The sequence below is a fragment of the Acipenser ruthenus genome, chromosome 25 (assembly GCF_902713425.1).
Source record: "Acipenser ruthenus chromosome 25, fAciRut3.2 maternal haplotype, whole genome shotgun sequence".
Classification (NCBI taxonomy): domain Eukaryota; kingdom Metazoa; phylum Chordata; class Actinopteri; order Acipenseriformes; family Acipenseridae; genus Acipenser; species Acipenser ruthenus.
The window spans coordinates 24159600-24187540 of NC_081213.1; the positions used below are offsets into that span (position 1 = coordinate 24159600).

The window sequence follows — 27941 nt, forward strand, 5'->3', positions numbered from 1 at the left end:
TCCTTTATAAAATGTAAAGTACACTTACTCAATTTCTTCTAAATAGATTAAATACATAATCATAAAAAATGAAATTATATTAAATTATATAAATAACTGTAAAGTAAAATTTAGATCGACAGTATTCATGAAAAAAGTTTAGGCACACGGTGAACAGCCATATATCAGACCATGTACACAGACTCTCACAGGCTAAAGAAGTGTTGATGTCGAGTTGGCACGTTGGCTGTAGCAAGTTTAACTTATGAATTGAAAGGTAATTGGTTTTGGTAAATTATAATCATGTTTCTGAACTGGTAGGCATCATTAGTTCCTAGGTTTCTGTTTTACGTTCATTTTTAGTAAAGCAGTAGTATATGTATTTCTAGGCAAGCACAGTAACTTGCTAGTATTTTTTCATTACAATTTAAAAGGTGAAGTTATTTAAGTGAATGATAATAATATATCGATAACACGTGGTATTGCCTAGCGTGCATATACTACATATTTAAATGCTGAATTAAAGCTGGGGACGTCGGTTTGTAATTTTCGTTATAGGGGTAGATTGGACATAGGCTACCTACAAACCTCACCCAAGTCGTGTGCATGGTGAAATAACTGTGCATATCAACGTTTGCCGTTTAGAACTTAACTTGTCACTTCTTTAAAGATTTAAAGGGTAGCCTACTTCATTGCTCCCCTCCACCCCAAGTACCTCTTGTTCAAATGCCAGCTCGAGCGGTTCTTCGTTTTGTTGCTTCAGTATTTGTATTTCTTCTCTGTACAAGTTTGCAAACTGACTTTAAACGTTCTTTCAGATGATATTTGGTCATGGATTTATGATTCCAGATTCCAGAGAGAGTCAGTTTGTGTACTTGAAAAACATAGAGTACATGCACATTTTCTAGCGTGCTGGTGTCATGCAAATGAAACTTGATTTATGCCCCCAAAAGTTAGTCAGGTACAAGAAAAAACAAATACATCTATTTTGAAGCAACCAGTACCATAAAGGTGTGCACTCCAAACAAAGCTCTTCATCCGTGTGTGATTATTTATTCTTGTTATTGTTTTTGTATATATATATTAGGCATAAAACAGAACTGGACGAAGAAAACAATGACATTTAGAAAAAGTAGGTGTTTTTATTTGAAAGATAACCATATTTAATGTTTTTGTATGCAGTTTGTTGTGAATGCATTTAATTTCTTTTTATTTTCTTTCTTTTCAGTTAATGTTGTTATTCTGCTGCTGATTGCTGTAGCATTTTTAATAATTGTGCATCGCAATCTTATAAGTTTGAATGACTTTCTGAGGAGTGTAAGTTCTGGTAAGTGCACTTGAATTTTTTTGAGGACATGGTTCAAAGTGTAAAATGATTTAAGAACCAGTTTGTTTGTTGTCATGAGTATTAGTTCACAGCAATCTGTGCTTGAATAACACAAAATATGTTATTATGTATTATAATTTTATTTCCCAGACTCTCATCATATGGGATTACAGCCAATTGACTTTCTGATTGAAGCTCCTCAGAGATTGGAAGTTGCTAGGACAGGTGAAGAGGTTCCTGTGGTTATCACTGCTGCAGGAGAGAGACTCGGAGCTTTAATAGCAGCTATGAACAGCATATACAGCAACACTAAGTCCAACGTTGTCTTCCACATAGTCACAATGAACGACACGGCAGATCATTTAAAGTAAGTGCCATATGGGTACAGTAGTTTGATATAGACACAAATGATTTTATAACTAGTGGACAGAAGCAAGATCTATAGAAGTATACACAATAGTGTTTTTATACTTGAAATGAGGAGAAATGTCTGGTTTTAAACTACGTCAAATTTACTGTAAAAGCTTTTGTACTAGTGTCTGATCTAAATGTTTTTTTTTATATATGCAGTTTTTATGAATTGGTTTATCTGATTTTAAACCACTTGTATTCAATTTCAGAAACTGGCTCAGTAAAACTGGGCTGAAGGATATCAAGTACAGAATTGTGCAGTTTGATCCACGGGTTTTAGAGGGGAAGATTCGACACAATCCTGTGGAATCAGAACCTCTTAAACCGGTACGTAGATGCACCTTTCCTTGTTTTCTGTAGTTACTTAAATATTTTTTTTTATTGAATCCCGAATCACCACTAAGAAAATGATCAAATCATGAGAGTAGTTTGGTCTCCCGTCATCAGGTTGTGTCTTTCCATTTATATTTTCATAAATGTTGTCCTCCTGACTGTTGTGCAGGTAAGTTGAGCCTCTTCACGTTTCTGTGATCACTACTTTATATGATTTTAATGATAAATTAACTGCCTTCTGTAGTGTGTATTAAAGATACGGTACTGTCAATTGTTTTTTTTAACTAATATACTTTTGTTCATTGCTTTCTGATCTTAACAGTATCCTGTACTCCTTAGATGAAATTACTAATAAAACTGTCTGTCCTGTTTTTTGACAGCTAACCTTTGCCAGATTTTTTCTACCTACTTTTGTTCCAGATGGAAAGAAGGCAATTTATTTGGATGATGATGTCATAGTGCAAGGTAATGTACATGATAAAAATGAGAAATTGCTGATAGAAAGAGCAAAGTGAATGATGTTAAAACTACACTTCCAGGTGAATATTTGTATGGAGCAACGGAACAGACAATTTTATTAGGACACTGCCACCCAGTCATACAGTGGTCCGCCAATCTTTTGCCGCATTGATGAGCTATAGAGACCTAGTCATAATGACACCATATACGTAAGCTTGAGCTTCTACTGTATTTACAAAGAAAAAAGCAGTTTATTTTTTAGTTTAACACTGTTGAAAACGCTGTCTGTGTTTTAGGTGACATCCAGGAGCTATATAATACCAAGCTGAAGACAGGCCATGCTGTTGCTTTTTCTGATGACTGTGACAGTGCGTCTCTGAAAGGGCTAGTCAGGGGAGCAGGTAACCAGGTACTATTGATTTCATTGAAACATATCCCCCTGGACAGGAGTAAAACCAAACCAGTAAATATTGATCCACTCTGTGAATTGGAGGCATCCGTACTACATTTCTTAACTGACTTGCCCAGTAACTTGTTGAAGGTATTGTCCAATCACAAATTTCTTGTTCCTAAAATGTATTTTTTAATCATCTATAAAATTTAAATATGTAACCTGAGCAGTTAACAAAATTGTAAGTAAGGATTTGAACATAACCAGTAATTCCCTCTAATGGCCATGCAGATGAGCAGGTAACATTTCTATTCTGCTCCCCAGTACAACTACATTGGTTTCCTGGATTATAAAAAGGATTCCATAAGGAAACTGGGAATGAAGGCCACTACCTGTTCTTTCAATCCTGGAGTGTTTGTGGCTAACCTGACTGAATGGAAACGACAGAATATCACAAAGCAGCTTGAAAAATGGATGGAAGTTAATGTAGCGTGAGTATACAAATATAAAGCTATAGGTGCCTGCAATGTAATGTTCGGTTTATATTTATTTCATTTTATTTTGCAGAGAGGATCTTTACAGTCGAACCCTAGCCGGCAGTATTACTACACCACCTTTACTAATTGTGTTCTATAAGAAACACTCCAGCATTGATCCAATGTGGCATGTGAGGCATCTTGGTAAGACAATTTGCAATGCAGAAGAATGTGTGCTAGAGGACGTTCTTTTAGAGGTGGCTCTGTTTTTATTTATATTTCCAAGGTCTGAAATCATATCAGGATTGATGCTTGTACCTATGCAGCTTTTTCTCACCACTTTGTGTAGCAGAATGAATGTAACGCTCGTCTTTTTTTAAAGGTTCCACTGGTGCTGGAAACCGCTATTCATCTCGGTTTGTGAAAGCAGCCAAACTGCTTCATTGGAATGGTCATTACAAACCCTGGGGGAGGACATCTTCATACACAGACATTTGGGACAAATGGTACATCCCAGATCCAACCGGCAAGTTTCATCCAGTACGGAAACACACAGAAGACAAATAAGCTTACACGATTTGAGATCACTTCTTTCCCTCCAATGTGTTATTAGCAACTTCTCAGGACAGTTTTTTCCACCTGATCAGGATGACTACAGTGGGATTTGGTATTGTTTATAACATCTTTTTTATATGTACTGTATTTTGCATGCAGCAGCAGAGGCCAGTCTGCTCATTTGCAGGTACAGGAAGGAGCCAAAGCACATCAGCGAAGTGCCTGTAAATTCAGAGGGGTGTGAAAACATTCTTACTCCTGCTTTAAGGTGTTTGTCGAGATCCTGTGTGATAGTTAAACATGTCTTGCACTTTCACTTTTATACTTGTGGTGGTATACTAACCTGTAGCTGTTGTTCAGGAATTTGTGGTAAATCATTTGCAATACTTTTGTAATTGACGCATTTAATACACATCATCATTTAAGATTCAGGATTGTTGGTGATGCACACTGTCTGTTTTTGCTACTCCAGTACAGAACTACCTTAACCGTACCTTAACTGTTACTTTACATGAAAAGTAAGTAATACTGTTAACAAAAAAAAGTTATACCTTTTCATTATTTGAATAATTAACACAAGCATCGTTACCAGCCAGGTTTTTATTAAAAAGTACATTTTTGACTCTTTATTTTACCCAATAAAACAATGCATGACATTTTCTTACTGTTTTATGCAAAATGTAGTGTTAAATTATCTTAAAATTAAACAAACACAAAGAGAATAACAGATTAAGTCTGTACCAATTCTGTGTATAGGGGGCAGGGGGCTCCCCTCTCCCTCAATTGATTATGAAAATAATGCAAAAGTAGCAAGAAATCTGACAAAATGCTGCCACTATTCTTTCTTTTGTGTAACTTATTTTTATATATCAGCTGTTGAAAATTTGAGTTAAATCTTAATTTGTCCTGCGGCAGTATTCATTACAATAGTTAAACCAGTATTAATATTTTTTACTGACACTTTTCTTATTACTGTTGTTCTATACACAATCAGCACTTTCACTTACTTACAGTTGTCAAACTGGGTTTCCTTTTCTAGAGCTGCATTCGGTATTTTTTTATAATGAAATGAACAAAACATTATCTCCAACATGAACAGTTCCTTTAATTTCTGTGCAATGAAGTTACACTGGCACAATACGGTATTACAAAATAGGTAGTTTTTACATGAAACAATGTAGAATAAGGTGACCACGCATTTGTCACGACTAATGTTACCATGCTGGATTTAAAAAACAATTTTAACACACTGTCATTTTTCAGTAAAACAACAAGAAAACTTGACATTCCATTGGCTTTGCATCTTCAAGGGTATGTACAGTGATTTACACATCAGATTTACAGTCCTTTGTTGTTGGGGCTTGTGACAAATTCAGATTACAACAAATACATGTGCTGCAGTTCAGTCTTACTCAGTAAGACAGTTGGTTGTTTCACCAGCGTTTGCCTCCCATGAAGGAAGCTCTCTGGTAAACGCTCATTTTAATTGAAGTCCGTGTTAAAGTCATATGCATCATCATCTTTCTTGGATGAAGAAAAGTCTATGCTAACGGGTACCACCTGTGACTGCAGTGTTGACTGCGCCCCTGTTAAAACCAAAATAAACCAGAATTAGACAACTGTACATACTGCACCGTTTGGATGTGTGCAGGTATTTACAAACTGTAATAGTTTAAAAAGTGTTTGTAAAATAAACATTTACTAAGCAGAACAAATATTCTGATACATGCTGCTGCATCAGGAATGCTTTCCAAAATTAGCGTTTGTGGTGCTGCATAAACATCTTGCTGCTGGAGTGAGATCGGAGTTGGATCTGAAGTCGTCACTGGTAACTCAAGACTTGATTACATTTTCCTCATTTCTCACTTAAGAGCAAAATATCATACTGCACATAATTTTGTACACAAGTTGTGTACGTTAACTACAATACATACCAGTTGTCTTTTCTTCTGATTTACCATTTGATGCTTTGTCAACTGGCAAGACCTTCTTGACTTTGGGTTTGATTTCATCCAGCTCCAGCTAAAACAAAAACAGTTTTAGCTGATGAATATTCACGAAAAAGCCAATTAATTTTTCAATTCTGGCAAACCATCATAGATGTGTGACACTGCAGTGAGATCAGAGTTGGATCTGAAGTCCTCATCGGTAACTCAGAACTGATTGGTTATCCTCATTTCTCACTCAGTGCAAAGCTGCTTCAAACTTGGGTCTTTTTAAAGCATGCACCAAAACCATTTTGTACAGTATAGCATTACGACAGATTGGAGTTCTAGAATTCTGGAGAACAGGCCATTTCACTGGAACATGTCAAAGGGTTACTTTAGTATCAGATCTTAAATGCTGTGAACATACCTCCTCTTCCTCTTCCTCCTCACTACCAATCTCCACCTCTTCATCTTCATCTTGCCCTTCATCTGGCTCCTTCACCACTCCCTCGTCCAGAACTCCATCAGTTGGGCCTGTGGAATGGAACACGATGCTGCTTGCCATGTTGGGACACTTCACATCTATGGGGAAGGAGGTGGAAAGTTTTACATATCTCCAGATGTCAGAGTCTAGTGAATGTTGCTAGCTAGTTATATTAAGCAATCAACATTTACCATGGAAACTCTAGTGGTGCAACAATTAATCGATGCATCGATTACTGATCTGTTTTTAAAAATTTCCCGAGCTTACATTATATATTGGTGAATCAATGCATCAAATTAGAACCCAGTTTGAGGTCTCCTGTTGTCGGTTTGCATTAAAACCTTGAGTGTTTGAGAATGCACTTCTTTTTGTGCTAATAAAGTAGATAAACAATGTAAGCGCGTTGCTAGGATACACACTTTAGGTCTCTACAATCGCGTTGGAAAAGCCAAATCAGAAGTAGGCCTATTGTATTCACGTTTTCTTGATTTAAAAATGTAGGCAATATGTTTTTTTTTGCTTTTAAATCTATTGATTACCTTTTCTTTTGTTTCAAAGCATATTGTGTTTGGATTATATGGCAATATTACAGAAAAAGAAGCTGAATTTAGTACGGTAGTCAAGTTAGTCAGGATTTGTGAGATTAACTAAAAATGTATTGCTTTGGATATAATGTTAACAGTAATGAACAACCAACCATAGTTCAGATAAAAATGGCTTCTGTTAATATATAGTATTTTTTATTATTACAATGTTAAAGGGACATCTGATGCGGACACACACATTTTTTTCAGTTAAAAACTCAAGTCCTTTGTATTTCTTTTATAATCGCAAGTGTTCTAATTTGAATGCAAGTTGTGCCTTTTTGTTTAACTGTTATGCACAACAGTTTTTGTAGTTATTGGATCTTGTGTTAAAAACGTCAGTGCATCGATTACCATTGCTAAATGTCTATATATGGTAACTCAAATAAGAAATTAAGTTGCTGATTGCACCACTACAAATTACTGTTTTGAATCACTACGCAATAAGTCGACGAGAAATGCAACTTACTTTTGATGGTGTTCAAGTTGCCTTGTTCAAGCTTTTCCGTCCCCCACTCCTTCAGCCTTTCTGCTACAGCAGTTTCAGAGAGGTGAGAGGGAAATTTGTGTTGCTCAGGGGGCTTCGAATGGTAGCTCACTTTAGCCCTGGGGAAACAAAATGAATTGATGAATTGAAGAAAATATACGTAACTTTTTCAAACTGCACTTTGAGGGCTTGAACGAATTGACTTAAATATATCACTACAAAGGAAGTCAACGTGTCTCGATCATCTAATTAAACAATGCAACAAAGACTGTAAAAAGAGCTGCATCAATAATGACGGCAATGTAACATCTTCCTGTCCGTAACACAGGTATGAAGTACATTCTACCCTCGGCAGAATCTTCAACTAGTCATTCAGTTTTGAAGAGCTGATCATAGGTGTGTGCCACTGCAGTGAGATCAGAGTTGGATCTGAAATCTTCATTAATAAAACTTAAGACCATTAATTATCCCCATTTCTCACTGCTGCCAGACATAAGATTCCTGTAAAAGGGATGCTAGACCCCGCTGTGAAAAATACAGCTTACCCAGTCCAGTCATTCAACAGGGTCTCTGCAGCTTTCTGTGTGTCAGGAACACCACCTTTTTTCAGGCAACCCCGTTTCATGGCAAACAGTGTTAAAAACTCCAGGGAATTTCTGTAGTTAGGAATATTATACTGCAGCATTACCTACATGGAATGGAACATATTTAAAAAATACAAATAAAAAGGTTAGATGATTTAAACCATATCCATATGATATTTTATGTATTCCTTTTACTACATTGCAAAGAAGATTTAATTTAGTTTGCCTAATAAGTGTTATTTGCTGCCCTGGTATCTAATGAGTGAATCATTTGACTGCCCTTATTGTCATCCTCATATCTCACTTGTTCTTTTAAGGATTTATATTTTTCACTATGGTATTCACTTTAGTCTATCTTGGGAGTTAAGATCTGCTGTGTATGAATGAGTCATGTATCTGTGACCACCTGCTTTTCTGGACAAATACAGGTTCAAAAAAAAAAAAAAGCACACAAAATGCCAGGTACCTGCTGCTTATTGCAGTGTTTCAGTAGGGCATTGACTGCCTCTAGCGGGTTTACTAACTCCTCCATCTCTGATGCACTTCTTAAAGCCAAAGAAACTGCAGAGTTTAATGAACCCGCTATGATACCGGGGCTGTCGAGCATCTTCACACTCTTATCAATGTGCACCAGCTGCATACACCTGCATGAAACAAAACACAGTGCCACTCTAAATCAATGTCAGGATGAAGTGTATTACAAATGTATAGCACATTTCAATAGAGTAGCTAGGATGTGTCGCAAATTCAAGCAACAGAAACAATACACAGAAAAGGTTTATATAGAAATTCCAGTCTCTCCCCTGCAAATGCAGATTGTTTAAGGGTTTTGAAGCTGTCAGTGTTGGATTGAATGCAGACTCCATGGTTGGGTCAGAGCAATCTATTCATCATGCTTCATAATTCACTTTGAACACATTACTAATCAACACAAGATTTGAACAACAGTAATAATATGTACCTACCTTGTAGTACATCTTGATATCCCCACATGACAAGCTCTCATTTTTTTCATACTGTTTATTAAGCTACTTTTCCCCACATTTGGAAAGCCTGAAAAAAATAAACTTGTATCAGTCACAAAAGAAACCGATAGGTTACACATACTGCTAAAGAAAAAAAATCGACAGGCGAGTTCAGAGTTGGATTATTTAAGTCATCAAAATGTTCAGTGTAAACAACAGTCATCATTTCTCACCTCAAACAGGGTCCCTAACTATGACCCATGCAGCCTGATCTTTGATAAAACATACAGTATAACAAGTATCAGACCTTGTATCATATCTTCTACCCAAACAGTGTAGAGATAGCACATTCGGTAGCTATTTGCTTTGCACTATGCTAAACATCTATTTGCAAACAAGACATATTAACACAAACTGGACATCTTTATCAGAGCAACAGAACGTACAGGTTCTTTAATAGAACACTTGAAGTCGTAGCTAAATACATAGTTACATTTTCTGAACTGCTCAGGAAACGGACGGTAATGATTTAGTCTGTTCTCTGCGATATTTCCCTGTGGTCTCCCAGTGTTTGTGATGGTTCTTACCCACAACTCCAACCTTGATGGCATCGTCTGTCCCTCGAGACCGGTAGAAGTCTCCCAGGAGCTGCAAGAGGAAATCGCTCCCGAGACAGGTCACACCTTTAGTTAAATCAACAGCTCCACTTGCAGCTCTACGCTTCTTCTGTTGCTATAAAACAAATGGGAAAAAAACACACACATTTAAAATATGTATACATATCAATTTAGTGAAATCCTAGTTGGATCTTGTACTTATCAAAAGACAGCCAAAAGGCCATTCCATGAAAATGTAAAGTTTGTCACACTGTATATAGCATCAATCCCTGATGGTTAAACTTTAGTTTATTGGGATTGCCTCAATACATTCAGTTCACCTTTGGTTTTAACTAAGCCAACCCCTTTCCCCCGCACACAAATGTACAAAAAAAAAAACAAAGTCACAACTGTCAAGCAAAAACACACCACGGTTTTGTCCTGAAGCTGTGTCGATGCTTTGAAGGCCACAGTTGGAAATTCATTCTGAAGATACTTCAGCCATTTCTCCACATTGTCCTTGGGCACCAAATCTAATGACAGAAGAGTGTTAAAGGTACTGTTAGTAAATACAAAACCATTTAAATTTATTTTTATTTATGTTAAACCCAATGAACCCCCTTAACCAGCATGCCAGTCAAATTATCCCTTAAAAAGCTGCACCCCTCAACAGGACCAAACATATAGAGCCACAGGTGAAAATCCTGTCACATATTCAGTGTGAGATCAGAGTTGGATTAGAACAGTCTTCACTAGGATCAGGCTGTTAGCTGTTCTCCTCATTTCTCATATTTAACATATGAACTTTCTTACTGAAGCTGTGGAACTAAAGAAAATGTACTACTCCTTACCAATTTTATTTAATACCAAAATGAGTTGCTTTTTTCCTTCCAAGTTCAAGATGGTCTCTTCCACCTGTAGACAGCGACAACCAAGAGGGTCCCTGGCGTCCAGGACCTCAAGGATGACATCCGAGGCCTCAATGACCTATATGAAACACAGCAGGACTAAATAACTGGAACATTTTCACTCAAGCATATCAGTACAACATGTACCCAATCCACTTGACATATATAATGCATGATAACCATTCGCAATCACGTTTTCAAAGTGTGATGACTGCGCATTATTTTAGTAGTGTGGATAGGGCAATAGAGGCATGCCGTGTGCTTTGTGTCTTTCCTCACAATGCTTTGGCCAAAAAACAACACTCATTTATACTGGCAGGGGTATAATAGACTGGTGATCCTTCAATATAACTTGGAGCATTGTCAGTCAATTCTACTCTTTGTTTAAATAAATCATGAAACTGACTTACCTTTTTCAATTCACTGCAGAATAATGTTTTTGAATTTTTATCTTTATTGCTGGTAGACTTCAGCTGTTTCTTGACAGTCTGTTCCTGTCAAAGTTATACAACATATTGAAGATTTTTTTTTTTTTTAAAGTACAGTACTATATAGACAATGGCCCATTAGTCTAACAGCTTTTTTTCCCTTTTTAAATTTTACCTTTTTAGCTTTTTTAGCCTTAGTCGCTGGGTCGTTTTTTTCAGCTTCAAGTTTTCTTTTCTTTGCACGTTCCTTCTGTTTGGTGAGCTTCTGTTTTTCTTTAAGTTCCTCAAGCTAAGGGGAACAAAACAGTTGGGGTACTTGTGTGGCCGTTACACTCACCACTCGTGCGTGTTTCAATCGGCTCACTTTACTATATTTGTTCTGTAGTGAAGCTTACCTGTAGCTTTCTGTGCTCTGCTTCTCTGAGGATCTCTTCTTTAAATGGAGCGGCATTGGGTATTCCCGGGTCTTTCTTCACTTTGCGTACCTTTTGCTTTTTTGCTTCTTTTCTGAGCTTCTTGTTGTGTTCACGGACCTGTCAACACAAAATAAATGTATCAAGCTGCGGACACCGCTCCTGGAAAGTATCCGTGCTGATGTTCCAATTTATAACGGGTCTTTACAGACTGACGAGTTAAACGGGGAAAACTATGCATCGCTTAGGGATTGTTAGACAGGTCACTATAGCAGGTAGTGCTGTATCTGATGTGGATGAGAAATATAAAGAGAAAACTCCATAGCATAACCTCCACTGCAACAGACAGGAGTCACTGCTGTGCAACACGTTGATAGGCGACTGTGTAACAACCCACGGCGTAGCACATGTCATTCTCGGGACTCTTAAAACAGTTTACACACTGCAAACAGTACGTTATCAGACATTAAACAGCTAAATAATATATGAAGCCCTTTTTTTAATATATAACCAAAAAAAATAAAACTTTAAATGAATGCACAACAGTCTTACCTTTTTCTGTATTTTATAACGTTTGGAGCATGTCAGACGCTTGCTTGCTTTCTTTAACTCTATATTTTAAAAATAAAAACATGTCATGGGATGTTAATATTGATCTATTGACATCTCAAAACCTATTTATGTCAAATCATTTTCCATCAGAATGTTATTAAAATGGAAGGGCCGTCATTTTCTCAAACCCCAGAACCAAAATGTCCCTCGTGTACATAATACGATCAAAACATTCATCACGAACTACGAACTCTATACTGAGATCAAGATAAATCTATAACCGAAACATAACATTTATCATTATGGTTGTTTTTTTGTTTTTTTTAAACCGTCACACACTTACTCGGTCTCTTCATACTTGCTCGCCTGTTCGCTGCAGTCTCCTAATGATCACCAATCACCACGTGTAACTCTCATCTGCCGTAAAACAAAAAAAAATGTCTGACTTCCTCATCCGGTTTGCAGTTGTCGTCGGAAGTGGGGGAAGTTACAACTGGGGGCTTGTCTGTGTATCAAACTGCTTGGTTTTACATTACATTTCTAAATTCACCTGGTTTTATTACCCCTCTTGAAGTAGGTAAGTTTAGATGGCCTTTTTTTATTTGCCACTGGGTTGTTTCTGATGTTTTTCAGGGTGTTGTAGAGCTATCTCGTATCATTCTCATTGATGTTTGGGTGAAAGGCCGCCTTTCTTTGTTATCTGCATCTCCTGTTATATTACTATTGTCTTTGACTCGATTAAACCCGAGTTTATAACCCAGGCAGTGGTCTGGTTGCGCTGTACTCTTCAAACTGAAGCGGCTTTGTTGTATGTTGACAAATGCATTACAGCTTAATATTTAAAACTATTTTGGACAGTAAAGCCTATGTCACTTGTGTACTGGTTAACAGCTTTTAATGATCAGAATAACATCCTTACAGTGATGTATACTCCTACAGTTGTCAAAGTACAGTATGATCTGACTGCATGCTAAAACTCTAAGTCCCTTAATGTTAACATTTTGAACAATAAACAAATAATATTAACCTCTGTTAATACCACGTATCTATCACCATTGCCAGGTTAATAATACCAAACTTAAAACATAAATAGTTCGGTCAAATAAGCTCCTGTTATCCATACAGCCTCTCTGTTAAAGTTTGCTGTGGCAAGTTGCATTTTAAATAAACAGACTTATAGAGGTTGCGTTACTTTATCGTGCATGCTTATTACCCAGTATATACCTGACAGTCGAGTAGTTCCCATTTGTCAGTAAATACAGTTACTGCATCTCAGTGATCTTTCTTTATGCCTACTAGTTTTAAACAAATAATACGTTTTCTTATAAGATACATACATGTGCACTTAAGTGAAAGAAAAAATGTTGATGTGAATCTGAACAAAATAGGTTTCATGCTTAAGGAAGGTGTCTCCATGTAATGTTTGATACAGGGTTTTATTATGCATCGATCCAAAGGTATTGCTTCTATGGGTTCCAAAAGGAGAAGGGCAACATCTCCTTCCAGTAGTGTAAGTGGGGGGGACTTTGATGAAGGACAGACTTCAAGCTCAACCCCAGTGAGTGGCAGAAAGCGGAGAAGAGCATCTAATATCCCAACTGTCGATCCAGTAAGTGGATTTCACAGTATTGTTCCGCCTTTACAAAGAGACAATGAGAACAGCGGACGGAAAAAGGTGTGTCTGTTATTCTACAGCTTAACTTTTCATTTTAAAATATAATGATGTTAACCTCTAGTGCTTATTAAGAACCCCTATCTAAGTATGCTGGCACTGTTTGTTTGTTATAATACAGCATTTACAGATGGATATAGCTGTGATGACATCATGACTACTGTTAACGTTTGAGAGTGTTTAAATGCTATTTACATTCTATGATTTTTTGTCACATGTCTATGAATCTTAAATCTGAATTGAAAACTAATTGTATATTAAAGTATTATCAGAAATAATTTACAGAATGTGTCCTGTAGCCTTTTAAAGTCTCTGGAGCTTTATTTTACAAAAAAATATATTGTGAATAATATTTTGTGAGATCAAGTCTTAATAGATGTTAACCACTTGCTTCTGTGCTGATAGATTGCAGTTTGCCATGAACTGTATAATACCATCAGAGATTACAAAGATGACCACGGAAGACTTCTATGTGAACTCTTTATAAGAGCTCCAAAACGAAGGTAGAGGAGTCTGCCGTTTCATATGTTTCGCTAGTCCAGTGTCCCTTTTTAAATATCGTAATGTTTATTCACGCATCGCTTTCATTGTCCTTGTTTAAGGAACCAGCCAGACTATTATGAAATTGTCACTCAGCCCATTGACTTGATGAAAATACAACAAAAATTGAAAATGGAGGAATATGATGATGTTGATCAGCTGACTGCAGATTTTCAGTTGTTATTCAACAATGCAAAGAGCTACTACAAGGTACGAAAGTGTTTTTTAGCATGTGTGTGAGATTTTATACCCAAGGGCCCACAGACCAGGATACTCGGCAATAGGAATACAAATGTATGCCGCCTTTAAAACCTGTTTAATGTATTTCCTGTGTTTAGTCGGACAGCCCGGAGTACAAAGCAGCCTGCAGACTGTGGGATCTGTACCTGAGAACAAAGAACGAGTTTGTTCAGCGAGGAGATTATGAGGAGGATGACGAGGATGGGGAGGACACACAGGAAAACCCTGGAACATCTACTGAGGAGGAGGTGAGAAACGCACTTGGACACAGTGCTTCTCTTAGAAATCTATTCTGTTCCATACATGCTATGAAAAATGAATGTGCTGATGGCTTAAACTAATGCTGTTCAGTCTCTGATCAAGGTGATCTCTGTGTCTGGTGGAACAGCCAGTTTTTATAATGAAACAAATAAATGGAGACAATCGTGAGTTTGTTAAATAGGTAAACCAGTGGGATTGCAATATCATTCTGTATCGTACTGTACATAATTGTGTCGTTTTAAACACCAGACTCCGCCAAGCTGTTTAAAAGAGATTCTGGAGCAGCTTCTTGAAGCTGTGGTCACTAGCACTGAGCCTTCTGGACGTCTGGTCAGCGAGTTGTTTCAGAAACTGCCCTCTAAAGTGGTAAGAGACAGTACTCCATTAATATAAATTGTCTGAACCTGAATATTAGGATCCATTTTGTAGTGGTTACGTATTGAAGAAAATGAAATATAGTCTTCATTGGTTCCCAGTTAATACCATTGTAGTACAGGACTTGCTGCCTTATGCAGTTTTCCTTGATAATTTGCTGTGCCTGTATTGAAGGATTTATTATAATTGCTACTGGTAGTTTATTTCCCAGAGGTTTTCTGTCTCTGTGAAAAACAGAATCTCACTCCAAGGTTTCAATTAATATTAACCAGGAAGTTAAAACTATTTCAAAAGTGATTTATTTTTTTATTTTTTATCTTTCAGTAAATACCATTAAACTCTGCTTATTTTTCAGCATTACCCAGACTATTATGCAATCATTAAAGAGCCAATAGATCTTAAAACAATTGCTCAGAGGATACAGGTACGTAAGAACTTACATTTTTCAGAGGGACCTTTGCACGTATAAACCCCTTTCAAATATATATATATATATATATATATATATATATTTATATCTGGAATAGTCTTAAAAAGCAGTCATTTGTATAGCCGAGTGAATAGTGTACAATAGATACTGACATAATGACTTTCATTTCCAGGGTGGGTTGTATAAAAGCGTGACTGCAATGGCCAAGGACATTGATCTTTTAGCAAAAAATGCCAAAACATATAATGAACCAGGATCCCAAGTTTTTAAGGTATGTATAGAGACTGAATTAAGGGAATCAGCTCAATTTAATATCAGTCTTCTAACAGCATAATCACTTTAATTAAAAAAAATAAAAAAAAATTGTCCTGTAAAAACAATCTTAAGTAAATCAATATTAGGAAATACATGTTAGTAATGCTGCGATGCATTGAAGGTTATTGGTGATTTTGCATGCTATTATGACATCATTAGCCGTAAAAGTGGCAATAATCTTAATGAAAGGATTCAATGAAGGATATTCTAGAACCCTAATATTGTGTGCATCCAGGCAGCACTAGACTTTGTAACATACCGAAATTGCTTTGTGAATCCGGCTTATTTTTGTTTTTAATTTAAAGGATGCAAACACCATCAAGAAGATTTTTATTCAGAAGAAAACCGAAATTGAGCATGCAGAGCCTACTAAATCGAGTCTTCGAATCAGGTAGAATTTTTGAATGGTTGGCTTTGCCCAGAATACATTTCTACTGGAGTTCTGGATTCAGGAGGTGTTGGCTATACTGTTTGTCTCTGTAAATGCCCACTGTTTTCTAGGAATGACTCATCTCTTCTTTTTGGCAGAAACAGGAGATCTGCTCAAGGGGACCGCCTGTCGGCAATAACCATGGCTTTACAGTATGGCTCTGAAAGCGACGAGGATGCGTTTCTAGCTGGTAAGAAACAGGATCAGTTTTTACAGGAACTTCTTCCAAATCCAACCTGAATTACATTTCATTTTCTCAACTTGGCAACCCCATGCTGTGCGCTAAAACAACTTAACCCAGAATTCCATTAACCTTTTTTTCTGAATGAAAACACCTCAAGTATCCAGCATCCAGGTGTCTTGAATTTGTGTCTGGGACTCCCATGCACTGTGGCAATCTGCAGTGCATCATTTAAGGTTTGTAAATTGTAACTGCGTGGTGCTTATTTGCTTGTCCATTGTATTTGCATTACAACCTTCCACGTTTCTACAGGAGCTGTCCGTTATGATGAAGGGGAGTCTGAAGTAGAGAGCATGAGCTCCTGCATGGAGATGTCCAACCCCATCTTCCAGCTCTATGAGGCAGTCCGAGGTGGTCGCAACAGCCAAGGACAGCTAGTAGCAGAGCCCTTTCTCCAGTTACCTTCCAGGAAGGAGTATCCAGATTACTACCAACAAATCAAACAGCCAATCTCCCTTCAGCAAATAAGGTAAGACAGTTAGGACACATGGTTTAGGCAGTGCAATGTGAAAATAACAATGGCATGAACTTTTAGTTTCTTGGTTATTTTTGTGGCAACTGTGGTTTCATCAGTTGAATTGTGGAATGATTTAATTGGAAGAACAAAGGATGTGAAGTGCTGAGAAGTTATTCTTTTAATGGGATGAGGTATATAATATATTCCTATTGATTGCTCGAGGGTGGACAATATAAATATATAATTTTAATTAGAGAAACATTCAGACGTTATTGTTTCTACTCCATAGAAACAAGATGAAGAACAATGAATACGAGAATCTGGATCAAGTAGATGCAGATCTGAATCTCATGTTTGAAAACGCCAAGCGCTACAATGTTCCAAACTCTGCCATCTACAAGCGAGTCATGAAGCTACAGCAGCTCCTGCAGGTACTTTGCTCTATTCTGGGATAGATGTGCATCACTTGCACTGAAGGTTACGGATAAGGAGTGTTTAAAGGTCACTTGTGTATTCAATTAATTTAAAGTCGCGTTGAGGATTTCTTTGTGCTTGTGCTAATTGTGAGCAAACGTGTTTTAATATTCATGTATGCTGAGCCTCTCTGTTTGAGTTCAGCAGATCTGTTGTGCCATTTAATATTAATGTGTTCTGGAAGCGGTCGGCAAGCTTAACTCCTGGGATTTGCTGTCTTTTAAGGCGAAGAAGAAAGAGCTTGTGAGGAGAGACGAGACTGAGGACGGAGACAGCATGCTCTCTTCAGCCACATCCGACACGGGCAGCGCAAAGAGGAAGAGGTATAATCACCTTGTGAAAGGATTTAAACAAAGAGTCCTGTCTGCTTCCGAAAGTAAAAAAAACAAAATAATAAAAACAGTATGCTTCCCGATAACTGCGGTGGTTGCCTTTTTACCAAAAACAATATAGCCCATAGCCTTTTAATGTAACTTCGCATTTCCTGTAGCGACAAAATAGTAATGCTGGCTGTTAAAATGTAATAATCTACTAATAAGCAAAACAAAAACAATAACAAAAAAAAAACACGCTGTACAGTGTTTGAGTAACTCAGAGTAAGTTTACATCTTAATTTATTATACTGCTTCAGTTTAGCTAAAGACAAAGACCAGGTCCAGGGCAAGAATATCTACTAAGTCAAGAAAACCAAATTGTGTTGTAACTATAAAAAAATAAATATCTCTTTGTCAGCATCAAGAAAAATGCAAAGAAGCATCGGATGAAAATCCTGTACAGTTCAGTTACAGAGGCCCGTGAGCCTGGCTCAGGCAGGCGGCTGTGTGATCTCTTCATGGTCAAGCCCTCCAAGAAGGACTATCCGGATTACTATAAAATCATCCTAGAGCCCGTGGACCTAAAAACAATTGAGCACAACATTCGCTCAGATAAATACCTTAGTGAGGAGGCCTTGATCGAGGATATGAAGCGGATGTTCCGCAATGCACGCCACTATAATGAGGAAGGCTCCCAGGTATGTTGGAGATTTCACTGTAAAGCCATTGTACCATTAGCGATCGCTTTTATCAAATACATTGCCCTTTGCAGGTGGTAAACTTTTTAATCTGTCGTATGTTTTAAATCCTCCTATGCGTGCATTGTCAGCACTTTCTAATATCTTGGTGGTTTTAAACAAGCTTTAAATTACATTCAGCCTTGTGAGTTTCCCCCTCTAAGAAGGTATTTTATTTGGTATCTTAAAGGTATACAATGATGCCATCATTCTGGAAAAATTATTGAAGGACAAGAGAAAAGAACTGGGATCATTACCTGAAGATGAAGACATGGCTTCCCCAAAACTGAAAATAAGTATGTTTGTGTATAGAGATATTCTGTTTCCTTTGTAGAATACAGTATGGAGGTAGGTTTTGAACACTACTATGACCTGTATACAGATATGGGTGCTTGTATATTGCCTCTTTTAAAAAGGCTTATTTACTTTATTTACATGTGAGTAAATGTATAAATGCAACACTATTGCTGTTCAAAAATGAGCTGAAGGAAATAACTAAAGGTTTCTCTTTGCCTCAAAGGTCGGTTTTTAAAAATGTGTTTTGAAATATCTGCTTTGTATTGCTATAGTCAGTACTCACTGTGTCAAGCATAGAATAAGGATGTCCATGTTTATGCGAATACAGTATATTGAGCAGTATCATTTAAAATGGTTTGAATTTAAGCCTCTGTGAAAAGTGATGGGAATCTTTTAATTATAACTTCTATTTCATTTTCATAGGCAGAAAAAGTGGTGTTTCTCCCAAGAAGTCAAAGTACCTGACCCCTTTGCAGCAGAAACTAAATGAGTTGTATGAAGCTGTGAAGAACTACACAGACAAGAGGGGCCGTCGCCTGAGCGCCATCTTCCTGAGGCTGCCTTCCCGAGCGGAGCTCCCTGACTACTATGTGACCATCAAAAAGCCAGTTGACATGGAGAAGATCAAGAGCCACATGATGGCCAACAAGTTCCAAGATGTAGACTCCTTGGTGGAAGACTTTGTGCTGATGTTTAACAATGCTTGTACCTACAATGAGCCAGAGTCTCTTATTTATAAAGATGCTCTTGTGCTCCACAAGGTCCTGTTGGAGACTAGAAGGGACCTGGAAGGAGGGGAAGAGTATCATGTCCCCAATGTGAACCTTCTGATACAGGAGCTGATCCACAACCTGTTTGTGTCTGTGCTGAGCCACCAGGACGATGAAGGGCGCTGTTACAGTGACTCTCTGGCAGAGATTCCAGGAAGAGACCCTGCTAACCCCAGCCAACCACCCTTAAACTTTGAAATCATCAGAAGGAACATTGATAACAACCGTTACAGGAGGCTTGATGTGTTCCAGGAACATATGTTTGAAGTTCTGGAGAAAGCAAGAAGACTCAACAGGTATGAGACCCCAAAAAACCCAAGATGCTGATTACCACCTAGATGAGATAGTCCAAGATAAGTGCTACTCAGGATCTGTGTCCAACCATAAGAGTCCAGAATTACATTTTAGTAATAATGTCTACACTATGGATTAAGCAACTAGTGCTGTAAAAACATTTACTTTTCCTTGGGACGTATAAATAATAAATTGCACTGTCTGTTACTTTTCAAAAACAATTTCGGTGCATTCAATTTAAAAAAAACAATTCTGATTTGGTTATCCTTTGTATTTTAGAACGGATTCAGAAATTTACGAGGATGCCTTAGAGCTGCAGCAGTTCTTCATTAAAATCCGAGATGAACTGTGCAAGAACGGGGAGATCCTGCTGACTCCAGCACTCAGCTATACAACCAAACACCTGCACAGTGACGCAGAGAAGGAGAAGAAGGAAAAACTACCAAAAGAGATGGAAGAAGATAAACTGAAGAGGGAAGAAGAAAAGAAAGGTATTTCAGTTGAACATCTATTTAAGAACTAGATGGTAACTTTAGAAGTACAGCTGTGGGGCTTGCTTTATTGGGAAAGTGGTCAAAGTAGCTGATTTGTGTCAAAAGTCACATTGTTTACTAATTGTCTCATGCTTAGAATGTGCTATAATTTGAAATTTCTCAAAGTTCTATGACAGTTAATTCAACAGTGGGAAGTAGCCTACTGAAAGAAGTTGGTGCGGTTACTAAAACAGCTGTACCTCTTGATTGGTAAAAGTTATTTCTGTTTTGATTTCAGATTTGAATAGCAGAGCATTAGAGGAAGATTCAATATGCTCTAACTTTTTGTCTTACTTGTTGGGAAAGTGGTCAAAGCAGCTGATTTGTGTCAAAAGTTACATCATTTACAGTAAATAGAATGTTGGAAGTCTGGGAGTTTTTAAATAATGGGGAGCTTTAGTATGTTGAAAAAAGTCTCATTAAAGTGAATGAAGATGGACAAGAAAAGGACAAAAAGCTGAATAGTTTAAAAAATATAAAATATCAAAAAGTTGTATACAAGCACACTATTCCAGACCGGTCTACACGTTTTAAAGTTTGAACGGCGTTTCTAGCTTAAACGGTGTAAGAGGAGTAGCGTGCCAAAGAATAATAATAAGTATGTCGAAGATTTAAAGTGGGGGCTCTTGCTTCGCAAGCCCCACTAATTACATTCATTCTATTTTTTAAAGCATTTTGGAAACGGTTGTATTTGTCGATGGGCAGAGTAATTACAGTTTCATTAACTGGACCATTTGTTTAAATGTTTTTTTTTAATCATAACAGAAGCTGAGAAGAGCGATGATCATGCTGGAGGTGCTTGGCAGTCTGGTCTTCAGCGCACATACAGCCAGGACTGCAGCTTTAAGAACAGCATGTACCATGTGGGAGACTATGTGTACGTGGAACCAGCAGAGCCAAACCTGCAGCCTCATATAGTCTGCATTGAGAGGCTCTGGCAAGATGATACTGGTATGCAGTTCTTCGTAATGCATCTGATTGTTTTGTTTAGTGAAACGTGTCGAAATCGGAAGCAGTGCATGGTTTGTACTAATGTTCCTTTACATGAAATCGGCTTCGGTGTGTTATTTATCTTGCAGGTGAGAAGTGGTTGTATGGTTGCTGGTTTTACAGACCTAATGAAACATTCCACCTGGCAACACGCAAGTTCTTGGAGAAAGAAGTATTTAAGAGCGATTACTACAGCAAAGTCCCTGTCAGCAAAATACTTGGAAAGTGTGTGGTTATGTTTGTAAAGGTAATAGTTCTTCACTTTTAATACATAAAGAACAAGGTATTAAACATACTGCATATTATTATTATTATTATTATTATTATTATTATTATTATTATTATGATTATTTTTTTCTAAATTATTTATTTCTTAGCAGACGCCCTTATCCAGGGCGACCTACAATCGCAAGCAAATACATTTCAAGTGTTACAATACAAGTAATACAATAAGAGCAAGAAATACAATAACTTTTGTTCAAGTGTGACAAACCACAATTCAATAATACAGCAGATACTAGTGATAGTTACATCAGGATATGATTAAATACAAAATACTACAGGTTAAACACTTGGCAGGTTACAGTATTCTGAAGTACAGGATTAAATGCAGTAAAACAGGGGGCAGATAAGAGCAAAATAAAGCACATTTAAATGAAGGGTGATAGTGTCCCAGGATACAAACAGAGGAGTTCTACAGGTGCTGTTTGAAGAGGTGAGTCTTAAAGAGGCGCAGGAATGTGGTCAGGGACTGGGCAGTCCTGACATCTGTAGGAAGGTCATTCCACCACTGCGGAGCAAGGGTGGAGAAGGAGCGGGCTCTGGAGGCAGGGGAGCGTAGCGGAGGTAGAGCCAGTCTTCTAGTGCAGGCGGAGCGGAGAGGTTGAGTGGGGGTGTAGGGAGAGATGAGGGTCTGGAAACCTATATTACAAACCTATATTAAATTTACATACCTATATTAAATAGGATTGTAAATAGTCTACTACTACCTGTATTTAACTACCAGTAAATAATTTAAACCACAGAACCTTCTTCTAAGTGATGCATTTAATTTTGTTTTGTTATTGCTTTCTTACGACAGGAATACTTTAAGCTTCATCCTGAGGGCTTTAGGGGTGAGGATGTGTTTGTTTGCGAGTCCCGTTATTCAGCCAAGACCAAGTCTTTCAAGAAAATCAAAATGTGGACCATGCCTCTAAGTTCTGTGAAGTTTGTCCCTCGTGACGTGCCGTTGCCAGTGGTTCGGGTTGCTTCAGTGTTCGCCAGTGCTACTAAACATGAAGCGGAAAAGCCTTCTGAAATGACAGACGAAACCAAAGGCGTGGATTGCAATGGCATCATTGATAAGGTACAAATGTGTGGAGGGATGACGCATAGTGCAAATGTAACACTTCCTTTTGCAGTATGAGTTTCTGATGATGGAAAACCTGTAGGAATATGTTCTTCTCTGTGAAATAACCATACTGTTTCTGTGTAGGAGAAAGAAGATGTACCTGTGGACATGCCCAATGGGGAGCCTGGCTGTATATATTATGAACAGCTCCATTACAATGAAATGTGGATGAAGGTCGGAGATTGTGTCTTTATTAAGTCCCATGGCTTAGTACGTCGTAGAGTGGGAAGGTATGGGAAATGATGTGTCCCCGGTGCTGCGTTTCCATAGTCTGTTGTACTGTAGGATTGAGAGCACAACACATTTAACGTTTTGAAAGTGCGATGAGTTTTTTCTTATTTGTTTTTCTAGGATTGAGAAGATGTGGGTTCGAGACGGTGCTGCTTATTTCTTTGGCCCTATCTTTATCCACCCAGAGGAGACGGAGCATGAGCCAACCAAAATGTTCTACAAGAAAGAAGTGTTTCTGAGTAACCTTGAAGAAACCTGCCCTATGAACTGTGTACTAGGTAACAAGTCAACGTTTTTTATTTTTTTTTATTTTACATTTTCACTTTCTAAAAGCAAACTTTTTAAAACAAATTCCTTTAGTTTAGGCAGCAAGTTACCACTGTCGCCTGTCTGTCCTATAGGGAAATGTGCTGTGTCCTCGTTTAAGGACTACCTCTCTTGCCGACCCACTGAAGTACCGGAAGATGATGTACTGCTCTGTGAGAGTCGCTACAATGAAAGCGACAAGCAGATGAAGAAGTTTAAAGGCTTGAAACGCTTCTCCCTCTCTGCAAAAGTCATAGATGATGAAATCTATTACTTCAGGTTAGGCATACAGTTTTACATGTGTATCTCAAATAAATATTTTATTCAAACCCTATAAAACAAAAAAAAATCGTCTTGTCTCCTCTCCTCCTCTCTTAGAAAGCCGGTTGTACCTCAGAAGGAGCCTTCTCCGCTGCTGGAGAAGAAGATTCAAGAGCTGGAGGCGAAGTTTGCTGAGCTAGGAGCTGACAATGACATGGATATTGGGGAAGAGGAGGGTGAGGTTATTGAAACTCCAACTCTGCCTCAGCTACAAACTCCTATGGCCAACGAACTGGACATAATGCCATATACTCCACCCCAGGTGAGAGGTCAAAGTTGCCTTGCTTTAACTTTAAAATCAAATATATTGTCAATCAATATCAATCATTCCAGGATTACTGGTGTATGTGAGGGACTAATTAATTAGGATGCGTTCAAGGACACCTAAGCATAACTCTCTTCAGTTTTGAATTTATCAAAAGCAGCGTGAGGTCCTAGAACACTTATTGAAGTGGTAGGATGTCATTTTGAAAACCGTTTTTTGTGTGTGTTGCAGTCCACTCCGAAATCCGTTAAAGGCAGCAGTAAGAAGGAAGGCTCCAAGAGGAAGATCAACATGAGTGGTTACATTCTCTTCAGCAGCGAGATGAGGGCAGTTATAAAATCCCAGAACCCGGACTTTTCTTTTGGCGAGCTCAGTCGACTGGTGGGAACTGAATGGAGAAATCTGGAAGCAACCAAGAAGGCAGACTATGAAGGTAATGAAAGAAAGGAACAACAGTAGCACTACTGTCAGCGAGACTCTGGTGTGCTTTTGAAGGATAATGCAAGGGTGCTGAATAAAAACATTTGATGGGTCTATTCAAGCTGTTCCCTTTTATTTTACAGAGCGGGCAGCAAAGGTGGCAGAGCAGCAAGAGAGAGAGCGTGCAGCTCAGCAGCAGCAGTCTGGTTCTCCTCGGGCAGGTACCCCAGTCAATGCATTAATGGGAGTGGTGCCTCCCCCAACCCCCATGGGAATGCTAAATCAAAATCCTGTGTCAGGTAACACTTGGAAAACCTTCGAACTGACAAACACATTTCTTATGAGGCTCAAAGCTTTAAGAGAATAAAAACCTTAGAGGTATTTTGCTTTGACCCTTGCCACCTCTAGCATGTTTCGCGTCCAAGTTTCTGTTGAACAGCTTCCTACCTGAAAAGTGTTTAAGGGCACTTTCACACCTAGTTTGTTTGATCCTTTGATGCGGATTGAAGTTTGGTTCGCTTGGAGTGATATGTGAAGACTCTGAGAACCACGGAATTGCACCAGGATACGCATCAAACCAAGTGAACCAAGATCACTTGAAGGTTACCACCTTTTGCAAAGTGAAACAAAAGGTATTCCAGTTCACTTGGAAATGAACCAGATCCTGCTGCATCTGTATCTCACCACACTGTCACAAATGCAACATTTACAACAAGCTATTATTATTATTATTATTATTATTATTATTATTATTATTATTATTATTATTATTATTATCATCATCAATAACAGCTGAATTGCAGTTGGTTCAATGTCCATATTTTTCTTAATCATGATTGCCTTTGGCATTTTCTCCAAAAGAACAGTGTTTTTCCGACAAATACTTGACGCTTTTTCAGCATGTTACGTTACTTCAGCAATGATTTGACGTTGTTAGCACCAAATAAACCAAAATAACACGGGTAGCAGGACAACCACGTTGCGTAAAGTATTCTCCATATTGGGCATGATGGAAAAAGTTTTTCCAGAGAGAACTTCCGCGATCAGCAGTAGAGCCGAGTGCGTTTGGAAAGTGCAGTGTGAAACCAATAGAACTGTAGCCTGGATGAAGCTGCAAGTGAACCAACCAAACGAATTTGAAGCACTTTTAAAAGACATTCAAGTTTACTTGAATTTTTCCGGTGTGAAACCAACCGAAGCAAACTTGTTTGCAAGTGAACCACGATTCAAATCACTTGTGAACTAGGTGCGAAAGTGCCCTAACTTTTTGCTTGGGTATAAACAGGACTTAAAATAAGAGATTACAAATTAAAACTTGTAATAGTCATTTAATCTTGATAGAAGTAAAAAAAAAAAAATACAAGCCAATGCTTAAGCGACTTTTTGTGCAACCGTGCCTCTGCCACCTTACTGCATCTGATGAAAAGGTGAAAATGGAGGGGAAAGTCAGGAATCGGGACCGGTACCTTTAAGTGTCTTGCGCTGATGTTCACATTGACCCATTTGTTTGGTAGCAACAAGTTGCGCTTCCGAATAATGCAGGTTTGGACCAAGTTTTAGATTCCTGTCAACAGCATGTTCGTTAAAATAATCAATCATCAACCTTTCTTTTCTTAATCTTTAGTTTTACTGCTAACAAATCTGTTCATCGTGCATACTAACAATAAGTAGATTATCCATTTCTATTGCATGTATTCTATTTTTTGTGCTGATAGCGTTGCATGATACTGATGCATGAACTTTGTTATGTTGTCCTTTAAGGCATGATGGGTGGCTATGGGCTGCCTATGCAACCCTTACAAGGCCCAGTTGATGGCATGTTCAGCATGGGCAGCATGCAGCCACATCACCTTGGGGTTTCTCCTTTACCCCACCATCTTCAGCCAGGTATGCCAGGCATCCCAGGCCTGTCTTTTTCGGGTAAGAACATCCTCATTATCACCATCCAGTCTCTTCATCCTTCTGCTGTGAGGTTCAGGGACCTTGCTGTGCAACAAAGACTTCAGTGGAATATTTGGGCCCATCTCCCAAAGTTCTAACTGTCCTGTGATTCTGTTAGTGTGTGTGTGTCTCATTTCAGTCTCTTAAAAGTTTATACCTGGATGATGCCCCACAAGTTTTTTTTTTGTTTTGTTTGTTTGTTCTTTTAAATAGTTGACCTAAGCTGAATTACTAAATGCAGTTGTTATTTCTGTTGTTCAATAATGGTTGAATTACTATAATCGATTTTGTCTATCACAATTAAATGCAGCTGGTTAATTTTCCATTTCCATAATAAATGTAACCCCTAACCACCTTCCTTGTCGATGTGTTTGTAGGTGTAAACTCCATGGGAGGAGGTCCAGGAGGTGCATATGGACAGGTAATTCTACCTAGGAGCATAGAATACCTAAACATAAAAATGATTGTACCTGTATTTTTAATAGTTACCAGGTTTTAATTTGTAATAGACCTGTATTTTATTATTATTATTATTATTATTATTATTATTATTATTATTATTATTATTATTATTATTATTATTATTATTAATAAACATAGACTTGCCGTTCATAATTCATTTTTAAACAAGACACATGGAGTGTATAAAAATAGACCGTGTGTGTTTTTGAATGTCTTCTTATCTCTGATGCAATATGCTTGTGGCGGTTTTCAGATGGGCATGCATGGGCAGGGCCAGACGGCTCCACCTCCCTACCCAGGTCAGACAGGGCAGCCAGCACTGCAGCAGCCGTCCACGCCAATGTTTGTGGCACCTCCTCCAAAGACACAGCGCTTACTGCACTCTGAGGCCTATCTGAAGTACATCGAGGGGCTTAATTCTGAGACTGGGACTGTTAGCAAATGGGACCAGACACTTACAGGTAAGGGCTTGTTTGTTTTAAAATGTGTAAGAATGGTGTTGCAGCAAATAGAAAGAAGAAGAAAAAAACAGGACACAAAAAGGAACTGAAAAAAGGTCAATGTTAATATTAAGTAAAATGAAATAGCTATAGTCAAGAAAAACAAATTGGCTACTACATTGCACAGAAAGAAATATTGTGAATGTGAAAGACTTGCTATCTTTATTTTGCATTTTATTTACAATATGGTTATAACTTCTGTTCCTTGTTTTGTCAAACTCTGAATATCATTTGGTGAGTATAATGTTGTGTTCTGTCTGTCTTGCAGCACAAAGAAAAGATGTCCACCTGACGAGAGAGCAGGAGGGCCGCCTGCCTGCTCATTGGTTAAAGAGTAAAGGGGCTCACACTACCATGACCGATGCACTGTGGCGTCTACGAGACCTGATGCTGCGAGATACTTTAAATATCCGCCATGCTTATAACATAGAACATGCTTAGCACATGCCTCCTTCAATCCATGCTTCATACATGATGTGTGGAAATGTGACAGAAAGCAGCCTTTTTATTGTCTAATATAAAAACAATTCTGTGAGGTTTTTATATGAGATGCCCCAAAAAATAAGCTTGGATTTGACATTTTTCATTTTGTCTGTTTTTGTTTTTTTGTGTGTGTTTGCTGAGGCAATGACCTTTTAATTTTGTTTTGTTTTATTTTTTCTACTGATGTTATGGTTCTTACCTGGTTAACTTTGTGGAAATACTCTGTTTGTTGTATTGAACCTCATCTGAACACTTTACTATAAAAAGCTTGATGAGAAAAGCCACCTTCTGTCTCTGTGATGCTTTATACTCAACACTGCTCAATTGTATACAGGTCTATGAAAGATAACTGCACTCAAAGCTGCAGACCGCTCTAGTGGTAAAGGACG

The 27941-nt window shown here is 38.0% G+C and overlaps 3 protein-coding genes and 4 non-coding genes across 18 annotated transcripts; 2 read left to right on the forward strand and 5 right to left on the reverse strand.

Moving 5' to 3' along the window:
• Positions 1 to 10: 10 nt before the first annotated feature.
• On the forward strand, positions 11 to 4587 carry LOC117413693 (glycosyltransferase 8 domain-containing protein 1-like). Of its 3 annotated transcripts, none has more exons than XM_058999737.1 (10): positions 11 to 256; positions 1067 to 1111; positions 1208 to 1306; positions 1457 to 1673; positions 1927 to 2044; positions 2431 to 2515; positions 2806 to 2918; positions 3225 to 3391; positions 3468 to 3633; positions 3759 to 3945. In XM_058999737.1, the coding sequence occupies exons 2-10, from the start codon at positions 1096 to 1098 to the stop codon at positions 3798 to 3800; spliced, it is 1023 nt and encodes a 340-aa protein (XP_058855720.1). In that variant the 5' UTR covers positions 11 to 256; positions 1067 to 1095; the 3' UTR covers positions 3801 to 3945. The 3 variants fall into 3 exon arrangements, with proteins under 3 accessions (XP_058855720.1, XP_058855719.1, XP_058855718.1); XM_058999735.1 differs by having other exon boundaries at positions 13 to 256; positions 3468 to 3580; positions 3759 to 4587; XM_058999736.1 differs by lacking the exon at positions 3468 to 3633 and having other exon boundaries at positions 3759 to 4587.
• Positions 4517 to 12306, reverse strand: LOC117413692 (guanine nucleotide-binding protein-like 3). The gene is made up of 15 exons (XM_034022937.3): positions 12204 to 12306; positions 11861 to 11919; positions 11291 to 11428; positions 11071 to 11184; positions 10878 to 10961; positions 10411 to 10546; positions 9989 to 10092; positions 9551 to 9695; positions 8964 to 9051; positions 8465 to 8642; positions 7960 to 8102; positions 7397 to 7533; positions 6287 to 6441; positions 5866 to 5953; positions 4517 to 5517 (listed from the first exon to the last, which is right to left on the reverse strand). Exons 1-15 carry the CDS (start codon positions 12214 to 12216, stop codon positions 5414 to 5416), a joined length of 1686 nt encoding a protein of 561 aa, XP_033878828.3. The 5' UTR covers positions 12217 to 12306; the 3' UTR covers positions 4517 to 5413.
• LOC117414274 (small nucleolar RNA SNORD19) lies at positions 5720 to 5795 on the reverse strand. The gene has a single exon (XR_004546158.1). It is a non-coding gene; the product is annotated as a small nucleolar RNA SNORD19 (small nucleolar RNA).
• On the reverse strand, positions 6040 to 6113 carry LOC117414276 (small nucleolar RNA SNORD19). Its single transcript, XR_004546160.1, has one exon. It is a non-coding gene; the product is annotated as a small nucleolar RNA SNORD19 (small nucleolar RNA).
• LOC117414278 (small nucleolar RNA SNORD19) lies at positions 7819 to 7893 on the reverse strand. Its single transcript, XR_004546161.2, has one exon. It is a non-coding gene; the product is annotated as a small nucleolar RNA SNORD19 (small nucleolar RNA).
• On the reverse strand, positions 10273 to 10347 carry LOC117414273 (small nucleolar RNA SNORD19). Its single transcript, XR_004546157.2, has one exon. It is a non-coding gene; the product is annotated as a small nucleolar RNA SNORD19 (small nucleolar RNA).
• LOC117413694 (protein polybromo-1-like) lies at positions 12307 to 27836 on the forward strand. 10 transcript variants are annotated; one of them, XM_058999726.1, is made up of 30 exons: positions 12307 to 12437; positions 13318 to 13535; positions 13938 to 14035; positions 14135 to 14282; positions 14411 to 14560; positions 14823 to 14939; positions 15304 to 15372; positions 15551 to 15649; positions 15999 to 16084; positions 16222 to 16313; positions 16617 to 16833; positions 17111 to 17252; positions 17521 to 17618; positions 18028 to 18307; positions 18537 to 18642; positions 19067 to 19709; positions 19987 to 20198; positions 21006 to 21191; positions 21320 to 21477; positions 22312 to 22578; positions 22708 to 22853; positions 22975 to 23132; positions 23256 to 23439; positions 23539 to 23743; positions 23978 to 24179; positions 24310 to 24465; positions 25928 to 26086; positions 26485 to 26528; positions 26823 to 27030; positions 27338 to 27836. In XM_058999726.1, the coding sequence occupies exons 2-30, from the start codon at positions 13329 to 13331 to the stop codon at positions 27508 to 27510; spliced, it is 5010 nt and encodes a 1669-aa protein (XP_058855709.1). In that variant the 5' UTR covers positions 12307 to 12437; positions 13318 to 13328; the 3' UTR covers positions 27511 to 27836. The 10 variants fall into 10 exon arrangements, with proteins under 10 accessions (XP_058855709.1, XP_058855708.1, XP_058855706.1 ...); XM_058999725.1 differs by having other exon boundaries at positions 12327 to 12437; positions 13293 to 13535; positions 16228 to 16313; XM_058999723.1 differs by having other exon boundaries at positions 12328 to 12437; positions 13293 to 13535.
• Positions 27837 to 27941: the final 105 nt, after the last annotated feature.